The sequence below is a fragment of the Punica granatum genome, chromosome 6, assembly GCF_007655135.1.
Source record: "Punica granatum isolate Tunisia-2019 chromosome 6, ASM765513v2, whole genome shotgun sequence".
NCBI lineage: Eukaryota > Viridiplantae > Streptophyta > Magnoliopsida > Myrtales > Lythraceae > Punica > Punica granatum.
The window spans coordinates 2,111,967-2,134,213 of NC_045132.1; the positions used below are offsets into that span (position 1 = coordinate 2,111,967).

The following is a 22,247-nucleotide window of genomic DNA, read 5'->3' on the forward strand; positions in this document are numbered from 1 at the left end:
AAGTCAAACCGCAAATTAATCAGTGTTCTGAATAATATGTTCGGGTGTTAATATTCTCGACAACAATCATCAGCTCAAGTGCAGGCTTCATCACCACTACTGGAGACAAAGAACTTACTAAAAAGCATGGAGTGCACACCGAGACCGAACGAAGAGGCATCGAAATAGTTAATCAGTCGGATTTCAGCTTGATGAAGTTTTCAGATTTTCCAATGACATGGCAGTGCCTTGTGTAACATTTTGAGTAAACTACCATTTTCGTTCCCAGTGTTTGTGTCGGCCATCAACTTCATCCCAGAAGTTTCAATTCCATCAAAGACATCCTTAAAGATTGAATTCATCCAACAATCTAGTCTCTCTGTCCACTATTAGAAAAAAGAAAGATTTTTGGTTCGTCGGATATTTTAGACACTAAAACTACTAATGTCGCATGTTGGAAAACAGCTAGAAATATTTGACCGGATAATAAAGCAGCTATATATATTAAAGGTGCAGCACATTAGCGTACGTCATAACATGTTGATTTAGAAGTCGCAGGTTTAATACCTAATAGGACTATCGGTATTCTTTATTAGTTATTTAAAATTTTTCTTTTACCGTACTAGGCATTGAACATCCTTTGTAACAAAAATAAAAAAATAAAGCAGCTATATAGCCTATATCAAATCTAATTACCGATTAATGCTTAGAAAAAGAAAAGGCATACCTGAAGAAAGAAAAAGATTAGGAATTGGAAACAGTATATAATTTTCTTTCATTGAAAAGAGAGGCATAGATTGAGAGAAGGTATAATGTAGTGACGCACCTCTCGCATGGTGACCAAGAGGTCCTGAATTCGATATCTAGTTAGACTATATGTGCCCTTTTATTAAATATTTAGGATTTTTATTTCAATATATTAGATCTATAGACATCCTTGTAGCCAGTAAAAAAAAAAAAGGCATAGTTCTTTTTAACTCCAAATTGGGTCAATTAATTGATATGGTTAAGCAATGAATCCCCACCTCACCGCCCACCCTTCGTAACTAAATTCCCATGAATAAGCACGACTATAATATATTAACGTGATAATAAACTGAAACAGTAAGTTAAACATGTTAGATCGATTTCTAAATTTTAAGCCCATTAGCACTGTCGATTATGGTTCCTAAAGAACGTTAAAATTCGATATCATCGTGAAAGTAAATTTTTTAAAGAAAATATAAATGCAAATATAGACGTTTGAAAAATTTTATGTACTTGGTTCCCAGGAAGGATATCATTGGTTGGACAGACTACAAATGGCTTTCTTAACGCATCGGTGCAATCACCATATTACGTGCTAGTTAACAATCGACAGATAGTCTCTAATGATATCTAGTGATTGTGATTGACTAAATTCATTAATTATTTTATGATTATTGCACCAAAATGTAGACCAGTTTATAAAATATTATGGAAAGATTTACTTTTCATTGTAACTTATATACATATTTTTGTATTCCATTTTTAGTACACACTAGTTTAGCTGTAGATATAGATTTCCTTTTATTGTTTGGACTTGGATGTATACATACAGGATTGATGAATGAATACAGAGCAAGCTTTTCTGCTCCGTTACTGTTCTTGACATGGTATCAGAGCGGTGGTCTTGAGGCCAACCGTTTTCCATCTCATCGCCGGCTAGCATAGCCGAGCTTCCATCAGCCAGCCATTCTTGTTGAGCGTCTTCCATCACCCTTCTGACCTGCCCTTGCAAATTTTTCATTCTCTCACGTTTTTTCTGAATTATCATCATGACAAAAACTACAAACTAGAACACTTCAGGTGGAGGCATGCCACTCACCTATGTCTCACCCCTTCTGATGGTACCGGCACCTAACTTATTTCCTGCAAGCTCAATGGCAGGAACTATAATACCTGGTCCCAAGCAATGCAAACAACACTTCAAGCCAATAATAAGCTCAGCTTTATCGAGGGAAAAGTAACGCAACCAGCTGAAGAAGAGACTTACCATGAGCAGTGGGTAACATGTAACTCCATGCTTGTCTTGTGGATTTTTAATCACCTTGATGAAGAATTGCAGAACTCAGTTGCAGGAGCCAAGAATGCAAAAACGCTTTGGGATGATCTCAAAGAGCGATTTTCTCAGGGCAATGAGACCAGAATTCACCAATTGAAGACCGATATTTCGTCTCTTCAGGCAAGAAAGGATGTCAGTATCTGAGTACTATTCGAAATTAAAGAGTTTATGGGATGAGTTAGATATGTACCTTGACCTACCAGCTTTCACTTGCAATGTTGGACTCCAACTCGCGGCTCATAAAGAGAAGGAGAAAGTCCATCAATTTCTCATCGGGCTCAATCCCGAATTTTCCACAATTCGCTCGCAAATCCTCAATATGGATCTATTACCGAACACGAACAGGGCATGCTCCATGGCTGCACACGACGATGCTCAGCGTCAGATTACGCTTGGCAAAGAATCGAATTTTGAAGCGCTAGGGTTTGCAGCAAAAATTGTTAATGATTTCGGTGGGAGTTCTAACCCTAATTTCAGCTCAAACAAGGGAGAAATCAAACCTCAAGGACGCCCATTATGTGATTATTGTGGTCGAAACGGCCATTATCGGGCCACCTGTTATCAACTCCATGGTTATCCAAGCTCTGATCAATTGAATTCGAGGAATTCAAAGGGAAATTCTTCTAGCTTCTCTCGGTCAAGCGGCAAGCATCTGGGGGCTCTTTCTTCCTAGACTCTGCAGCAGCCTCAGCGTAGAGGAGGATCCGGGTAATAAACCCGGTAGGCTCGGGTAACTTCTATCCGGGTGGCCCAATTCAGCAGCATGCGGCCCAAATGAATCGAGGCCAGTGGAGGCCCAATCAATCGGCCCAACAATCTGCCCATCAAGGTCCAACGAGCTACATGGCAACCTAGGCCCACGCTGATCAACCCGCTGACCTCAATAAGCTGGCCCATCTTTCTAAAGCTCAGTTACAACAGCTCTTGTCGATGGTCTCACGTGATGATGGTGAGATTAATAGACTAAGTAGTGAGGATTTTGTACCAATTAATTTAAAATTTGATTGGATTGTTGATTCAAGAGCCTCACGTCATATGATTGGTAGTCTCGACAACCTTTTTGATGTTATTGCTGTTAACAATGGCCTGACTATACACGTTCCTAATGGAACGACAAAGGCCACCTTTATGGGCAAGGTCTCTTTTGGAGTCAATTTGGTTCTCCATAATGTCCTTTACGTGCTAGATTTCACTTGCAACTTATTGTTCGTCGCGCAATTATCTCAGGAACTTAATCATAGTGGACACTATATTTCTAATCTATGTTTGATCTAGGACCGCATCTCAGGGAGTACGATTGGAGTGGGTGAACTTCACGGGGGGGTCTAGCTTCTGCGACGAGTATCTTCATCATTTCAGCGACTATGGGCAATGAGAGCAGATGATGGAGATCTCCGGCATCAACGGTTGGGACATCCTTCTTCTCGTCTTCATTTCGAGAATAATTCTATTTTCATAAGTCATTCAGATAATAGGGCACTTTGTGATATTTGTTGCCGAGCAAAACAAACACGGTCCAGTTTCTCCATTAGTTCAAATAAAGCCTCCTTCCCGTTTCAGCTAACTGACTATCACTAGGCCGGAGCTCAGCTATCCTGTTCACATTCTGTCATAGTTCTTGCAAGATCCACACCAAGGACACTGGGATGCTGCCTTGCGAGTGCTTCGCTATCTCAAACAATCTCCTGGGCAAGGAATTTTTCTCTGGCCAACCTCCTTGTCTTTAACGGCTTACCGTGATGAGGATTGGGCTAGCTGCCCGATGACTTGACGATCCTTAACTGGATATTTCATCACATTAGGCGGCAGTCCCATCTCTTGGAAGACCAAAAAGCAAACAACCGTCTCCAAGTCCTCCGTTGAAGCCGAATATCGGGCCATGGTAGCAACCGTCAGTGAGCTCTTATGGCTCCGCTCTCTCCTCAGCTCTCTTGGTGTTTATTATATGGGTCCAATGCGTCTTTTTTGCGATAATCAAGCGGCTCTTCACATCGCCTCTAATCGGTTTTCCATGAGCGCACTAAGCATATTGAAATAGATTGTCACTTCGTTAGGCAACATCTGCGTTATGGAACTGTGGAAACTTCTCACGTGTTTACGCGCTTTCAACTGGCAGACATTTTTACTAAGGCACTTGGGCGAAATCAATTCCATTTTCTCCTCAACAAGTTTGGTATTCGGAATCCTCATTCTCCAACTTGAGGGGGAGTATTATGGAAAGATTTACTTTCCATTGTAACTCATATGCATATTTTTGTATTCCATTTTTAGTACACACTAGTTTAGTTGTAGATATAGATTTCCTTTTATTGTTTGGACCTAGATGTATACATACAGGATTGATGAATGAATACAGAGCAAGCTTTTCTGCTCCATTACTGTTCTTGACATAAAATCCACCAGGTGAAGTTGATTAAATATAGGAGGCATACACATGCGCGATACTAACCCGAATGTGAAAATTTTAATATCCACAACGAAATGTTTAACTTTAGAATCTAGTTAGAAACACAATGTGATTTATCAACTACTAGATCCGCTCGCAAGCATGGGCTAGAGTTACTAAAATAATAAAATTATTGATGTCCACTTTTAGAAATATCATATAATATGTGACAATAATTAAGATGATGTGAGATCAGAATCGTAGCTTACTAGCTTTGCCTCTTATGCAGTCTAATCTATCAAATTTGTTGTTTATTTAATATATCTTATATTGCACAATTAGGAAATAATTTAGATTCGATGAAAACATCAATAACCACATTACATCACCAAAATAGCACAAACTCGAACAATAACAATATAAAACAACAATGGAGAATATTGCCTCCATTTCTTTTTCCTGCAATAGCATTTGGGTTGAGTAATTGGAAGACCACAACTTACAAAATTAAAAGAGCAAAATCCTAACCTCATTACCTTGAAGTTGTCCAAAATTTTGTTGCCACCACATTCTCTTTTGTACAAAAACTTTGGCCGATCTAACAACAATAGGTCCAAAATCACGAAACTATTTCTTCAATATATATCCTTCGCGCTTACCCTGGACGTAGTTCGAAGAGAAAACCTATCATCATCTAATAGTAATAGAGAATTAGACATATTATATATAGGATTTTCGGACCTCCATGAGTAGGAAACTTTTGGCATGTTCCTCCTGTTAACTCATACAACGTTCGAGATGATCTTTTTTCTAGAAAACCTTGCTTAATTCGAAGTGTTTAAGTCCATACCTCTCCCTTTCTCTCTCCCTCCAATTTGCTACACTCTCTACCATCCAAACGCAGTGAGGGCATCATATGGTTGTAGATAAATTATGCGTATCATTCCTATCATACATGGCTCATTGCATTTCATTCTCCCCCGCCGCAAGCTTACCTCGAGGAAAGTGGAAATTATTTCCCCTTGTCTTCTCGTACTTTCGCTTCTTAATCCTCGCCTTTAATCCATGCTGAGGAAAAGTGAAAATCAATATAGGACTCACTTACAGCTAATCAGGGCTACTCTAAATGAGCAACCAGAAATGATAAACTGATATACTTCGATTATCTTCTCGTGTAGAAAGGGCAATTAAGTATTGGACTCGAAATGAAACTGCATAGTCAAACTAATATATCTTCTGCGATGTAATATACAAGATAGGCAGCGGTTTATTGTGACGAAAGAGCACCTGATTAGGCTGACAATCTAGATTGATAAAACAATGCAATTCAAATCCATGGTTAGTAGTAGAAATGTGGATTCACCTTGGTCTCTAGGGTTTGCAGTACAAACTAGACAAACTAAGGTTTCAAAAAATGAGAGAGGAAGGTAACGGGGAGTCTGAGGGAAGGGAGAATAGGGGTATGCGGGTCTGGGTACCATTTTTTTTTTCACGATACTCGGCTCTATCCTATAAAGGGCGTGTTTCAAGATTTTGGAGCCGGACCCTATCCTGTTGAATCTTGGAACTGGAACCTACCTAGAACCTGTATTATACCACAGGATCTAGGTACCCTGTTAGAACCTGTAAATTTTTTTTGTCTTGCTAAATAAAAAGGAAAATGTCACATCCATTATTAGTAATCACACAAAACAAAATGTTAACATAGATTTAGTTTTTAAGAATTAGAATCGAGTTTTTGACAATATTAGTTGTTTCTACCATGATTGCAGGAGCCCGCCGAGTCAACCTCTTGAAAGCAGCGAGATATCGATTTGTAAAGTCTAAAGACGGTTGCAGTCCTCTTAATAAGCTAGAAAAAGACACATTTTACCTATAAAAACTTTCATGTACATCTATATTTATATGTAATATATAAAAGTGAAGGGGCAAAATGTGAGCATTTGATTTGAAAACCCAAACTCTTGATTAAACGTCGTTAATTGCTCAAACCGGCCCATTCGATAACATTCAACTCCTAGTTGAGGCGTCTCTTGAGTTACTCCATTTGATGGAAATTCGATGTATCTTGACTGAGGTTCATGCTGTCTCTAGGAGAGAAACTAAAATGAGTGGCTCGGGCCATTAAACAAGAAATTAGAGTGTGTGTGGGATATGCAGAGGTTAGTTGGCATAATGGTCTCGTGATTGTGGTAGGGCCAATATTGGAATTCTAAGATAAAAATGAGGCCATTTCTGAAACTAAAATGTGAAAAAGCAATTTGAGGAGCTCCACACTTTTATAGATAAAAAGTATAGAAGTATAGATTAAATTTGGTGGGTTGTTCCTTCACTCGGCAAGGCTGGTATTCTGTAGCAATTAAGTTCAATTTGTATTTTTAATCCCACTTTAACAATAGATTGACAATTTCAACTAAAAAATTAATAATAAAAGATAAACTAATCTATAATATATATGTAATAAATACAATTAATGATACATTTAATAACTAAATTATTTTACGTAAAAATATTAAAATGAATAGATATAAAATTAATAAAAGTAAAAATCTTAATTTACATAAAAATTCTAAAGGATGGGAGATAAATCAATATAGGGAATTACATTAAACATATAATATATATAATTAAGTATCATATATCTTAAATATATATTGATATTAATTTATATAAAATTTGTGTAAATGAATTATTAATATTACGAATAAGTAAATTATTAATTTTAATAGAATAACATCAAAGTGATATATCAGCATAGAACAAAACATTTAGAATTTATTATCATCTTACGGTTTCACTTTTCATACAGGAATGCCAGTTTATATTTAGTATAAATAATAGAAACTCAAGTTTATTGAATCAAAATAGAACTAATTTATTCTCCTTTTTATTCTAAATTAAGAAAAATTAATTGATTTGTTCAATTGGTCCAAAACCGATTCGTTTTGCTTTCTCGTCCTCAACCTTTTGCTTTTTCCTACTTTAGTATGGACGTCACCTTTCTATGTGAAAAAACCTTTTTTCATCTAATAAATGATTTTTACTATTTTTTTCGATTACAATGGAGGCTTATGGGCCTAGTATATTGAAATATAAATCTCAAATATCTAATAAAGAGGCACATGTGGTCTAACTGGGTGTCAAACTTGAGACCTTTTCGTCATCAGGGAGAGGTGTGCCGTTACATTATAATCTCTCTTGATGATTTTTACTATTTAATTATCATTTTCCCCAATAGAAAATAAAAGAAAAAAGAAAGGAAAGGGAAACGTAACCGCGAGAGAGAAATGCGGGGTAAGGGTCAACCTCACCTCCCAAAGGTTTGAAAACAAATGGGGAGAGAAAGCAGAGAGGGGTGGGTGGTGAGGGCTTCACGACCAACCACCTCCACTCAACTGGGGTCCATGATTCGATTTTGGTTAGGGGTGGCCATTGACGAGGCCGCCAGCCCTCCTAAATTGATATCAAGTTGCCTTTCTCGTCTTCCTCTCTCTCTCCCTATTGCGTTTTCCTTTTCTATATGTTCTTTTTTTTTGTTAATTTCAAAGGTTAAAATGAAATATTAAAATCATTTTTTACTAGGAAAAGGTTATTTTTTACGAGAAAAGTGGCGTTCGAACCAAAGTGGCAAAAACATCGTAAGTTTGAGGACAAGAACAAAAAAAAAGGTTTTGGACCAAAGCGGCTAAAACTCCAGGTTAAGGACCAAAATTGTCTTTTTTCCGAGAAAATATTTTGCTTTATGGGGTTCTGGTAGATTGTTTGTTGATCTTTGATTTTACCTTAAACAAGGTTATTTCATGAAAATATGCATATCGAAATACAAGGTTGATCTTCATAGAAATTTACGATTTTATGAATTCAATTCTAAGTTTTGATTTTTGTGGACCCTCCATCGTTTCAATTTGAAAACTCGATTTTGACTATCTCGATTGCATCACATAACTATTGTTTAGGTTGATATCCCCTTGACCAACTGCTCTGGATTTCATTAACATCGAGTTTGAAATCAATTATTGCAATAAATTATTTAATTTTAGTTCATTTTATTTCGATCTCATTCAATTCAATTATAAATGAATCATGATATTTGGAAAACTAATGAATTTAAATGAAATGAATTGAAATAATCTCGCTTGGAATGTATATCTAAATAAAGTAGAATCTAAAATTAAGATCGGTAGTTTCAAATGAATTGCATTGTGGTTAAAATCTTGCTGATTTTAGCCTTGATTTAAAAACCAACGTGAATCTTGCATTTTTTTTTAAAGTAATCTCGTGACATTTGCATTCCAAATTACAAAATTCAATTCATTTAACAAGAATTGAATTGAATTCTCACGTTTTGGATGATTCCAAATAGATAGTAAGTAATTAATTGATAGTTACTGCTATCTAGGTACTTGACCCACGTGTCATGTATGCGCTTTCATTGTTCTTAGTTATTATGGACTTATCTATGTACGAAGTGAAATAATGACTATCACCATAGATTCTAGAATATGTCCTCTCAATAGCGATAACAAAATATTAACATAATACTTGATACGTATGCGAACTTTTAATTGCCCCGACAATCCAAAATGCAGCTATTCAAGTACGAGCTGATCATATAAAAGAGAGGCTGTTGTGACGCTTCCCCTTACCTTCTATCTATATATTTATATCAATTAATCATAGCTAGAAAATCAAATTAGTAGAAATTTGATTTCTTATAAGCCATTAATTATTTGTTAGCAGAAAAAGAAAAAAACAAAGTGATAATTTTGGTCCTCAATATTTAATACTTTCGTTATTTTCATCTTGTCATTCTCACATTCAATCCTTTCCTTCTTCGAGTGGGTATGGATGTTTGGGAAAAAGGAGCAAAGTGGTCGATAGGAAATGGTTCCTCAGCCCTCTTTTGGACAGACAGATGGGTAGGGTCAACCCCTCTCAGGAGCCTCATCTAAGGTCCATTACCCGCTCATGAAGCCAACAAACTGGTTGACTCCGTCTTATCAAGAAGCCGGGCTTGGGACTTCTCCTCCCTACCATTTGTGCTACCACATAACATCCAGGACTCTAGGCCTTCCAATAGGAATAAGGGATGATGTTTCGGACTCCATTATTTGAGGGCTCACTCAAGTTGGCAATTACACCACCAAGTCTGCTTAGTTTCTTCATCTTGATCACCATAATCGCTCGGATGCTAAGTGGGATTGGCTATGGAAATGCCCAACTCTCCCTCGCATCCACTACTTCATTTGACTATGCACCATGAATAGACTCCCCACGGCTAGCCTACTTGCTCAATGGGGTCTTCCGATTTCGCCTTACTATCCCCATTGCCCAACTGAATTAGAAACTACAGAGCACATCCTTTGGGGCTGCTCCCATGCACACTCCTTTTGGTTGGGTTCAACGTATCCTCTCCTCTACTCATGCATCTCACTTCCGCATCCCTTGGGGTGTGCTCTTCTCCTTTGCTATCTGGCATATTTGGAAAAATAGAAACTCTTCCATCTTCTCCTCAAAGCCCCTCCACAGTAACCTGATCGAGCACACCATACAACTGTCTGCTGAGTTCTACGCAACTCTAACCAAGCCTCCTCCAAAAGTCTCCTCGATCATACAAGTTTGCTAGGAACCGCCACCGGATGGTTTCTAAAAACTCAACTCAGATGGGTGTTAGAAAGGCAACCCCGATTTAGCTGGCGCCGGGGGGCTCATACGAGACTCCCTCGAACGATGGGTTGTCGGTTTTGCAATGAACCTTGGGTGTGCTACAAGTCCCATTGCTAAACTCAAAGCTTTAAGACAAGGATTGCTAATTGCGCGTGACTGTGGCATTGATCGCTTAGTTGTTGAGCTAGATGCAAAATTGGTCCTTAGTTGGGTATGGGGGAATTCATCCAATATGGTTCTAACAAATTTGATCAATGATTGCAGGATCCTATGCTAGCAATTTGAAGTCGTCATCCCACAACATACCTATAGGGAGGCTAACCATTGTGATGATCATCTTGCTAATCTAGGAGCCGAATCCTCGAATACTCTCGACATTTTATCTCAATCCCCTCTTTCTATCAGGGAGCTTTTATCTGGAGACTTTATGGGGCTTTCGTCCTCAAGAGCTGTAAACGATATGCGCATGATTGACTAATTTATAATGCATCATCTTTCTTACCAAAAAAAAAAAATCCTTTCCTTCTTTTTTCCACTTTAGTCTAATCATTGTTTTTCATTAAAATACTTTTAACATCTTTTATCCAAAACATAATTTTTAATAATCATTATTATAAAAAATATATACAATAAAAAAAATTGAAGATAGAACAATAGAAATTGAGAGGAAGAAGGGGGAGGAGTGCAGTGGGGGTTTGATCGATAACCATCACTCCCTAGTAGGCGTACCCTATTACCATTGAGGTGGTCGGTGATCCTCGATTAGGGGTGTAGTGGTTGTGGTCTACTAGGCTTGTGTCGGCCATCGCTCTGCCTTGCTCCTCTTCACCGCGTTCTTTATTTTTTACAAAATATTTTAATTTAGACGGTGATGGGCCATGTCGGCTCCCACCGCCCCCAAATCAGGGTTGCCACGTCGGCGAGGCCCCCTGCCGCCCCTACTCCGTTCTACCCCTTTCCATCTTTCTTTTAGTTCTTTGTATATTTTTCAAGATTTCGAAACTTATGACTGTTATTATTTAAGATGAAAATGATAAATTATTAAAAACTGAGGATTAAAAAGTGTTTTTTTACCAAAAGGAAAAAAAGAAGAAGAAAAAGAGAAACTCTAGTGACCCCATATATTATATTACATAATAAATACACGAGCCTTACATTTCTCGCCCTTCTCTCTCTCTCTCTCTCACGATCTCGAGGGTCGGGTCGAGTCGAGTCGAGAGAGATCGCTCTCTCTCTGTTTCTCTCTCCCTCTCCCCTGAGAGCCCTCTTTTCGCGGCCTTTTACTCGAAACCCGCTCAAACCCTAATTATACACTTCCCTCCCACACCTTTCGAGCCCTACCACAGCTCGATTTCTCCGCGAAATCGGCCCCGTTCTAGAAAATGCAGCATCAGAGGCTGAAGCAGCAGCAGCAACAGCAGCAGCAACAGCATCACCAGCAAGCCTTGATGCAGCAAGCAGCCCTCCTCCAGCAGCAGTCTCTCTACCACCCCGGCCTCTTAGCTCCTCCCCAGGTCCGTCACGTTCGTGTCACCCTCTCTCTCTCTTCCGATCTTCCGGTTGATTGCCCGATTGGGTTTTTTCTTCTGTGACGGATTATGGGTTTTGTGTCTGGCATCTAGGGTTTTCTGTTAGTTTCCTTGCATGGTAGGGTGGAGCTCCGTCTGCAATTTCTGTTTTCTGTTAGGTTTTTCTAAGTTGAATTTCAGCTGGAATTTGTCGTTTTAGGTTTAAATGTTTGCGAGCTTAGGATATGCCGTTGTTTGGCCGTTATCTTCTACTACGACCGTTGTTTCTGTCCGACTGTTCCACTTGCCTTGTGGGTTTTTTGCCCCCGACCAGATTGTTTTGAGTTTGTGAATGGGGAAGATTGGTTCTTTTCCTAAATGGTGCCTTGAAATTCAGCGTCTTTCTGCTCTCCTCGTTTGCTTCTCGTTATTCAGTTTCTCGAGGACAAAATTCGTACAGCATTGTGCAATTACGAGATTTAGTATCGGTCCGGGTGCTGCTGGGTATCCATAATGGGTTTCTCGAAGAAATTCACTCTTTATATAAGAATCAACTTCAATTCTCTACTTAGAATCGCATAAGATTGGATAGGATTGGGACAATATGTGGCCATTTTCCTGCCCATTCAGATTCTTAATTATATCAAGGACCCTTTTGCACTGCATAATTTTTCTATCTTAAGTTAGTATGCAATAAGCTGTTGCTTAGTAGCTTCTGAATAGTCAAAAGATACGATTGTTTTCACAGGGATTGAATAAACAGGAATGCTGCTGATATAATAGTTACAAGGAGCGTCATAACTGATAACTAGAGAGTGCTGAGAGCAGAATTGCTGTAGACATCTAGAAGTTTTGCTCAATAACTTGTTTAAACTTAGAATCTCTACATTTTGTTTTCTCGAATAATCTTTTTGGCAAACTGGAAAACATGAAAACAAGTCACAGCATACTTGCTTCTCTGTTTTCATATCAGGAGAGGGAAATAGGCATTGATAATGGAAATGCAATGACTCTTAGGATCCCTATTTGATCATTTTATGCTGTTCAGTATATGTTCTCTTTGGAGTTGCTAGTTCTCTCTGCTCCTGTGTTAGGACTTTTATTTTTGTTCCTTCTCTTTTGTTTGTTTTTGGTTGCGGGATGATCACCTCTTGGCTTCTATATTAGGGAACCTTCTTTGTCTGTTCTCTATTTTTCTCTTCTTTTCTTTTCTCGTTTCACATTTTGCTTTTGCAGATAGAGCCAATCCCAAGTGGAAATCTGCCTCCTGGCTTTGATCCAAGCACTTGTCGCAGTGTGTGAGTGTTTGTCTAAGCATTTCTTCCTTCCTTATTTTTCCATTTCCCTATTAGGTGGTGTGTTTTTAATCTGCATTCTGATGTGCTTAAACTTTATCACCTAGCCCTGTCCTGTGACATTTGACAACTTCCCGGACTAGGTCGTTATGCATGTCGACAGAATCCCATTTGTTTAAGATGAGCCTAAATCCTAATATGATTAATAATGTGATAATTTTGTTTGGAGGATCTTCGGCCCTTTCATGTCTGCTCCTTCCTGCTTCATAAATTGGAAAGTTACATTGACTTTTTGAGGAAATGCAGGTATGTTGGAAACATCCACACGCAGGTAACTGAACCACTTCTTCAAGAGGTATTTGCAAGCACAGGTCCTGTTGAAGGCTGCAAGCTTATTAGGAAGGAAAAGGTGTGTTTAGGCACTATTAAGCTTGAAATCATGTTCATCTGTTACTGTCCTTGCTTAAGCCATTGGCTAAATCATCAATTTTCTGGCACTTAATTGGCTTTGGGTTTTTGCAGTCATCATATGGATTTATTCACTACTTTGATCGGAGATCTGCATCTCTTGCAATATTATCTCTCAATGGCAGGCACTTGTGAGTACTATAATATTCAGTTTTCTGTTACTATAAAATTGATCTAGTGCTTATAAGATTGTATCAATTGCAGGTTTGGACAGCCAATCAAAGTCAATTGGGCCTATGCTAGTGCTCAGAGGGAGGATACATCAGGTAGGTACTGGATCATTTATGCATATTCCTTTATTAACAGAGATGGCATTATTTTTCATGGGAGCTTAATGATTCTTCAATCAACTTGCAGGCCATTTCAACATTTTTGTTGGTGACCTCAGCCCTGAGGTGACCGATGCTGTGCTTTATGCTTGCTTTTCAGTTTATCCCAGTTGTTCGTAAGCTTCATATCCCTTGTTACTTCTGTAGTTTCTGTCTCCAGGGGCAATAAAAGTGGTTACTGTAGTGCTTTAGCGTATCTGAAAATGTCCTATGTGCAATAGCTTTTCTTTAAGCTTTCCTGTTGCAGTGTCACTGTTTTCTTAGTGGGATTCTTACCAACCTTAATCTTGTATTGAAACATAGAGATGCAAGGGTTATGTGGGACCAGAAGACAGGTCGTTCAAGGGGATTTGGTTTTGTTTCTTTCCGAAGCCAGCAGGTACTGAATTCAGTTCATTTCATTGGCTTCATTGTTTATTTAGTGAAGCTAAGTTTTGTTTGTAATTTACTGACTATTTTGTCTTGTTTCAGGATGCCCAGAGTGCTATAAATGATTTGACTGGTAAATATATACTTCTCTCTTCATCATATGTGTGAAGTCCAATTCTTTTTTCGGGTTTGTTTATCAGTTACAGAAGTCAAACGTGATATACCTGATGTCGCATTTTAATGATATCTTTCTCGTGCCATGGACTAGCTTTAATAGGATCGTAGATGGAAAGATATTGGGTTCCTGAATGGGAAATATGACCTGAAGGAGATATATCATGTTTTCAGGGAAGTGGCTTGGCAGTCGACAGATTCGGTGCAATTGGGCAACTAAAGGTGCCGGCACGAATGATGACAAGCAGAGTTCAGATTCGAGGAGTGTGGTTGAACTCACTAATGGCTCATCTGGTCAGTCTTGAAAAGCGAAGACTCGCCTACTTTTTCTTTTTGTTTCATAAAAATGCAGTTTTATTTTTAAAGAAATTCATCTTGGGACTATCTCTTTGATGTGATTATGTGCTCTAATAAAATTCCTTGTTACAGAAGATAATAAGGAGGCTACGAATAGTGATGCTCCTGAGAATAACCCCCTGTACACAACTGTTTACGTGGGTAATCTTGCTCCAGAGGTGAGGATCCTATCTTCTTTGTATAGTTGCTTTTCTGTAAATTTGCCGGCCTGCCTCATCAAGGCTTATGGCTTGTATGAGTGATGGAAGCCATGTTAGTCATGGTTCCACCATCAACTTGAGTTGATAGTTGCATTTAGAAGGAGTTTTATAAGCAATGGCTGAATTTTTGGCCTGTCATATTACAGGTGTCTCAGCTTGATCTTCACCGACACTTCCATGCCCTTGGAGCAGGTTCTATTGAGGAGGTCCGTGTCCAGAGAGACAAAGGCTTTGGCTTCGTGAGATACAGCACTCATAATGAGGCTGCCCTGGCTATTCAGATGGGAAATGCACAGCCCTTCCTTTGTGGCAGGCAAATTAAGGTATTTCTCAGTGCTTATTTTGACCACCCTGCCATTTTATTATCAGAGTAATTGGTTCAGCGAGTCAGAAAGCATGGTTTCCTTTTGGCTTGGGATGTTCTAGATGCTTTTTCTCTTCCTCTGATGTTTTAATGCGATGTTGTTATTAATGTGCTTTCATGAGCTGGGCCATTGCCTGGCCAGGATTGGTTCTGGAAAGTGGTGCCTATCGGCTAAAGAAAATTTCATCTTCATTTGTATTGACTTGACCTGTTATTTATAGCATCACTATTAAAATTATTTTCAGTGCTTGTGGGGAAACAAGCCCACTCCTCCTGGAACAAACTCCAACCCACTCCCTCCACCAGCAGCAGGGCCCGCTGCCCTACCTGCTGACTTCATGGCCTATGAGCGGCAGCTTGCAATGAGCAAGATGGGAGGCATGCAGGCCCTGATGGCTGCCCCTCAGGCCCAGCACCACCCTCTCAAGCAGGCGGCAGCAGCAGCCATGGGAATGAGCACTGCTGGAGCCAGTCAAGCAATCTACGATGGTGGGTTCCAGAACGTGATGTACTATCAGTAAACTCGGCGGGAGATCTTCTGCACCGGTATTTAAATTGAACAAAGAATATATATTTCTGTGGTTTCTGTCTCATTCAGCAGGCTTTCACCTTCTAGAGTTTTCTTTTTCCTTTTTTATCCTTTCCCTTTTTTAAGTATGTAGGGAGCTTTCTGAGTTTCTGATGTTTGCTTGTTTGTCCAATTGGTGAGGCTGTTAACCCAATTTAATGATATATGCTTGTGGCTCTTGTTTTCGAAAGACGCACATGATGTACTCCTGTACGGAGTGTCTGCTCTCGGTTATATGAATATATGAGTGGTTGGGTATGGTCAGTAACAAAAAATGGTGCTTCTGGTGAGGTTCCTGGCTCTTGAATTGCCATAATTCGAATTTGTACTTTTGGTATAGATGTACTTTTTCATTGATGGTTGTCAGCTGGTCTCCCCATCTATTAAGTTCCTGGTTTGTGCATTTCTTTCTCGTTTGTTCCCCTTTGGTTAAATTAAGGTCTACAACCAGGGTCAGTTCAACATCTACTCATGTTGTATGAACTGCAATTGCAAGCTTCTTGTTCAGGTCTCTCAAAGCTTGGCAAAGGTGGACACATACTGGACATGGTTATTCGATTTGAATGCCCTTATTTGCTGCACCGTGCCAGGAATCACATGAATTCAGAGTATGGGAAATGAACCGATAAGGAGCTCAGGATCAGCAGGCAGAGCCCAACTAAGCCTTAAGGAAAAAAAAATCTCATTGTATGAAACTCTTAACCGGGTCAGCCCCTTAATGTGCCTTGGTTTCAAAATTAGATCATCTCAGCTAACTTACGACTTTATTAGTTAAAAATAGACATCATTCAGCAAAAAGATAAAAAAAAATTGGACATCATTCCCCAGCCACACCAATCAATCCGATTCCAACCTTGCTATGTAATTGTCGTAAAACTTCCCTGCACGTTCTAGATCTCCTAGCTCAGTATAGCAATCTGCAATCGCCCCATAAGCCTCCGTATTCCCCGAGTCTTCCCCTTCCCTCTCGGAAATCTTCAGGACCATATTGAAGTATTTGATGGCTTCTCGATACTTCCCTTGCCTTTGAAGTGATGCTCCTGAAGACAAGCAGATTGGTCAACAAACGTTGGCTACAAATAGAGGGAAATGAAAGCTGTGAAAAGAGTTTCACTACTTTTAGTAACCAAACATAGTAAATTTCATGATGCGGCCAATCTTAGGATCCCGAAAACTTGCACAATCTCTCTCATGCTCAGGATATATAGCTAGGCAATCTTACTTACCTAAACCTCTAGCAGCTTTCTTCTCCTCAATAGGATCGTTGAGAGCTTGGGCAAGTTCCAAACCTGCCTTGAATTCTCCAAAAGCTTTCTCTGGGTCTTGGTTCCTCAAGAAACTCTTCCCTGCCTTGAGGCGGGCAATCATTTCTTCCCTCCTCGGGTCAACAATTACTTCATTCTCCACGAATCTACTGCCTACGGGAGCATAACTCAAGGTGGGAGCATAAGACTCTATTTTAGCCTGCCTCCTCAGGGCTGCATTTATCTGGCGAAGCTGCTCATTCACTTTCTGTAGTTCGCCTCTTCTTTGTCTTGCAAGTAACCCTGTTAATAAGATACGAAATACATGGGCAAGTAAAAAATATCTCAGGCCAGCATTTCATTGGAGATACATTGTAATTCAAGATAGTCGGTTTACAAGTGTAAAAGTCTTAGGTTACAAATGAGCATTAAATCAGTGTCTTCACATGTCATTGCTGATATATCAGACGTGGGCAGTGAAGCTCTCCCTTCTAAAATTCCGAGTAGATTAATCCCGAAATTTCAAGCATGCAAGTAAAAAACACACCAGTCACATCACCGGCACTTGATATAATTCTATCAATCAAACTAACAGTGGTAGTGTCGTGGGGCAAGGGAAATCGCATCCAAAATTTGGTAAATTGAAAAAAATAAGTGTGGGTTTCATTTTGAGAACCATCCAATTTAAAGGGGGAAGACTGAAATTATAGCAAGTAATTAACAAATTATAGAATCACACAGATCGACTAACTGCAATTTTTCTCAATTCGTAAATTACCCCAACAACACTCATCTTGTTCCTTATTGACGCAGTGAATGGACTAGAAAGGATAAATGGAAGTGTGTAACATACCTCCAACAGTGGCTCCTATAAGGGCTACCAGAAGCAGTATGGGCATGTTGAAAAATGAACTTTCGGCTTCACATGTTTCTGCTAAAGCTTGAAACGGTGTTGCGAGCATCAAGGCATTACAAGTGAGGAGAACTTTTGCTGGGAATCTGAAGTCTAGCTTTCCCTGATTCATTGATCGATTGTATAAACAGAGAACTGATTATCCAGAATTAAAAAACAACTTTTACCATCACTGCAGGGAGAAAGAGAAGAAAAATTCTGATCTTCAAGTTTCTTGAAATTTCGGTTGTTTCAACAGGAGTCTGATTTCATTGACACTACCTTTATAAATTCATTTCACTTTAACAGATCGAGAAACTTCAAAGTTTATTATATATCAGATTGCAGAAGTGAATAAAGGAACTTGACAATTTGAAATACAGGCAGACTCACCATCGTACCTGATGAGCTGATAACTGTTTCAAAACAGCCCCATAATGATGTGAAAGAAGTTTTCCTTTGCCCATCAGTGGGAGGTTTTGAATTTCCAATGATCCACTTGAAGCATCTCCAAAGGCTGATATGAACTTCTTGGATTTGTCTAGTGGTAAAGCTAGCTTTCCTGTTTCAATATCAAATAAAAATCAATGAGAAGCAACACAGAAAACAACTACGAAGAATGTATCTTAAGTAGAAATATGAAAGGCAGAGAACTATGCTCATACAATTTCGCGTACATGATATACATCAGATAGACGGCGATCTTTTCAACAAGAACTCAAACAAAGCTATGTTTTCTTGTGTTCATATACTCAAGAAAAAGTTCAAATTCTACGGGGGGGGGGGGGGGGGGGGGGGTACAATTGTTTTTGCTCTTCGAGAGTGTGTGTTTGTGTTTTTTTACCAGACTGATCTTGATACTCCGGGGACCCCATACCTGAACTTTTATTCTCCCCAGCCCCGAGCAATGGGTTCATCAAACATTACCTATCACACCACTGATCTTCGTACAACATTACAAGTGCACCCTTACTTATTTCCATCTCAATCTTCATCTCTATTTCCTTTCACTCTGACAACCTTTTTCCCTACTTCACCGGTCTTTATACTTCAGCAATCAATAGAACCTATCAATTCATACTTAACACTCAGCTACATTAAAGAACCTGCACATTCACTGCAGCTGATTCGAGCTCGAATCCTAAAGATTCGCCCCTCCAGTCTGGTCCCTCTTTGGAAAATTTTACTCAAGACAAGAAAAAAGAATAGAACTTAGCCATCCCCGTCCAATTTAGAACGATGATTTTCATTTCTTCAGAAACTTGAAGAACCAAATGGGATGATAAAAGAATTGAACAAAGACAGAGTCGCACAAATAGAAAGACACCCTGTTCTCCCGCTGAATGTATCAAACTGAATTTGCTTCCCCTACTTGGTTTTGACGATGTTGAGCTTGAGGAACACGAGAAACCCCACAAACTCAATCTCACTCAGCACTGAAAGCTCATTACAGCCAAAGATATACGCAAATGTATGGTACGGACTGAGAGCACGAGGTACCCAGGAGCCAGGGCGACCTACCTGGAAGACGGGTTCCGATGGAGAAGCGGTCCGACGGCGGAGGTCTCCGGCCGAAGAGGCAGGAGCTCCGGAGCGCCATCGCCATAATTCTATTGTTCTGCTGCTGCGTTCTGCTTTTTTCCTCTCTCTGATGAGACAGGAAGAGATAAAACGTTCAAGTTCCCGTGGGCCCTTTTCCTGCGGCGTGGGGATATGTTTTCCGCCATCGGTTTTTTCTAGAAATTACAGTGCATTGCCACTGGGTAAAGCCCATATATTATTGGGGCTTTGGCCCACCCGATACCTTTTCGGAAGGAAATCAAAACGGAGGCCCCAATACATTTCTTTTTTCCCCACGGCTGGGAATCAAATCTAAAAGCTCCCATGCAGAAATGGCGAATCCTGCCATCTTTTCTGCTCCTCAACAACGGCATTGGCAAGGCAGCCGTTGGCCTCATTCGCGGTGGCTCATCATTGAGCCGCTCTAGCCTCGGCTCCATCGTCAAGCTAGCATCAAGTCGAGGGTTCCCCAGCCACCTCTGTTGCTTTCAGGGGCCGCCACTCGTGCCGGCCCTGCTAGGAGCTCAGGAGGACTCTGCTTATCTTCTTCTTCTGTGGGCACGGGCAAGTACGATTAGGAGGAGGAGCGGTTAGTTATATGTCCTAACTAAAGTCAATATTTGTAACTGGATAATTCTTATTTATGGCAATAAAATTTTCTATTATTCATAAATTGTTTATGTTTATTAGAATAAAATTTTAAGACACTTGTAGATACTTTTATTATCAAAGGGTTGAGAATATGAGTGGCGAAATTATCTGGTACAAGTCCTTTAAATTGTTCGCGGTCATTGAGATCTTGGCGGGACATTATTATTCGGGTTAGACCGTTACCTCTGTCTGTATTCATTACTAGTATATAGATACTAATAAAAATGAAGTAGCGAGTTTCATGTTATTAGATATTAGATCTCGAGACATGCATGTGAATACTTACGAAGATAAACTAATCGAACGTGACGTATAAATAATATTCATATGATGCTTTATTATTGTCAATGAATATTATCTATACTATTTAAAAAAGGAGAATCCCTTCGTCTAACTTTATGTTTTTATTTTACCCTTATAATTTATATTATATTACTTAAGGACAGTTAGATTAAAAGTATAATTGTAAATTTATACAGAAAAACACTACCGACTTTTCCACCTTTCTCTTTCTCCCTCTCTCTCCTCACTCTGGCACCCTCCACTGCTCTCCCCTCTCTCTCCTCATCTCTGGCACCCTTCACTGCTCTCCCCTCTCTCTCTCTCTCTCTCTCTCTCCGCCACTCACTCATTAGGAAAGGGGCCACGTTGATGGGCAATTTGCTTTCCTCTGTTTTCATTTTTGTCCTTTTAACCTCAATATTTTTTCTTGTTCCAAACCAATCAAATTACGAAGAATTTAGGGAAGAAAAAAATCAAACGGTGTTGCATGCGCAAGGTCGGTGAGTTTAGATACATGATGAGTAAATGAAAAAAATAAAAAATTATACATATCGTGCAAGTGTGAGTTTCGCGCATAGCGCGGGTGTATAATCTAGTCTAGACTATATTAGTGCATATAGTCCAGAGACTTGAGATTGTATGGTTATCTCATACATAGTTAGTTAGGATTTACTCCGGCTTATATACTTCTAGTAAACATGGATATTCGGCGGACGGTGGTCATAGTTAATTGTGTATGGAGGTAAGTGACCATTCACAAAACGATTTCATTGATATGAGGAAATAGGGAAAAGTCCTATGAATTTGAGTTTTATTCTTGATCTGCAAATTCTTGGCCATGGTTGTTGGACTTAAAATAGAAAGGAGTTTCTAATTTAAGTCCTATGATCTATGAATGGAAGCTTAGAGATTTCATATGGTTAGTTATACGGTTTGACATTTATCATGACCCTGACTAGATCGGCATCTGCAATGAAGGGACTCGAGTGCATTTCATATATGGTCACAAGTTCATCAGAATGTACAATTAGCACATTCGTCACTATTTGGATTTTCGTGATACGTTGTTAGGTGTCACTCATAATCGCTGGGAACCAATAACATTTTGGAAATTGAGTTTTTGGTTACGGAAAAGAGTTTCCGGTAATGTCGAAGGAGTTTGGCATTATAATCTCATCGCCACTCAGTGATAAACCTAGTTAGTCACACACAATAGGACGTGTTTTAACCGAGGATGAACTGAGTCTAATTAAGGTAGTTAATTAGGAATCAATTCACGGATTAGATTTGCAATATAGTTGCAGGGTTGCTAGTACATCCTGAAGTCAAATCCGACATCGAAGTGAATCCTTATAAGGAAATACGAAAGTTTCCTTATTTGAAAAGTTTCCATTATTAGAAAGTCTAGATGTGAAAACTTATGTCGGGGATGTAATAGTCTCTCTCTTAAAGTTTTGGTCATAAGATGACTTATGTGCGTAATAATATTATATTGGCAATAAATTAATTAATTTTGAATTAATCAATTAATTGCAAATTGATTCCTAGAGTCATTATGTAAAATATATATGGATATGTTTTATATACTAATGTGGGGCATTAAATACACACACAAAACCGAAATAGAGAAAGAGATCAGAGAAGCACACGGCTAATAAAAATAGGGGAAGCCTACTGCCATTTCTTCTTCTTTTGCTAGCCGATTAGAAACCGAATTTTTTTTTCTCTCCTAGCTGCAAGAAAGACGTTCAAGACTGCCTAGCGATTCCTTGGAGACGAACAAGTTCATGTGGATAAGCTAGAGGCCGCACGAGTGGTTGGCTAGAATCTTCTACAAAGAATTCGATCTAGAAAGGTATAATTTGATTATC

The 22,247-nt window shown here is 39.2% G+C and overlaps 2 protein-coding genes across 4 annotated transcripts; one reads left to right on the top strand and one right to left on the bottom strand.

Moving 5' to 3' along the window:
* The first annotated feature begins 11,275 nt into the window (after positions 1 to 11,275).
* LOC116210211 (oligouridylate-binding protein 1B-like) lies at positions 11,276 to 16,046 on the top strand. 2 transcript variants are annotated; one of them, XM_031544056.1, is made up of 12 exons: positions 11,276 to 11,629; positions 12,860 to 12,921; positions 13,225 to 13,327; positions 13,441 to 13,517; positions 13,591 to 13,652; positions 13,744 to 13,831; positions 14,019 to 14,094; positions 14,187 to 14,217; positions 14,433 to 14,552; positions 14,691 to 14,773; positions 14,962 to 15,138; positions 15,425 to 16,046. In XM_031544056.1, exons 1-12 carry the CDS (start codon positions 11,498 to 11,500, stop codon positions 15,698 to 15,700), a joined length of 1,287 nt encoding a protein of 428 aa, XP_031399916.1. In that variant the 5' UTR covers positions 11,276 to 11,497; the 3' UTR covers positions 15,701 to 16,046. The 2 variants fall into 2 exon arrangements, with proteins under 2 accessions (XP_031399916.1, XP_031399915.1); XM_031544055.1 differs by having other exon boundaries at positions 11,277 to 11,629; positions 14,688 to 14,773; positions 15,425 to 16,022.
* A 360-nt stretch (positions 16,047 to 16,406) lies between these two features.
* Positions 16,407 to 19,560, bottom strand: LOC116210226 (protein FLUORESCENT IN BLUE LIGHT, chloroplastic). 2 transcript variants are annotated; one of them, XM_031544070.1, is made up of 5 exons: positions 19,405 to 19,560; positions 18,285 to 18,445; positions 17,845 to 18,007; positions 16,974 to 17,294; positions 16,407 to 16,787 (listed from the first exon to the last, which is right to left on the bottom strand). In XM_031544070.1, exons 1-5 carry the CDS (start codon positions 19,487 to 19,489, stop codon positions 16,585 to 16,587), a joined length of 933 nt encoding a protein of 310 aa, XP_031399930.1. In that variant the 5' UTR covers positions 19,490 to 19,560; the 3' UTR covers positions 16,407 to 16,584. The 2 variants fall into 2 exon arrangements, with proteins under 2 accessions (XP_031399930.1, XP_031399931.1); XM_031544071.1 differs by having other exon boundaries at positions 18,277 to 18,445.
* Between the last annotated feature and the right edge of the window lie 2,687 nt (positions 19,561 to 22,247).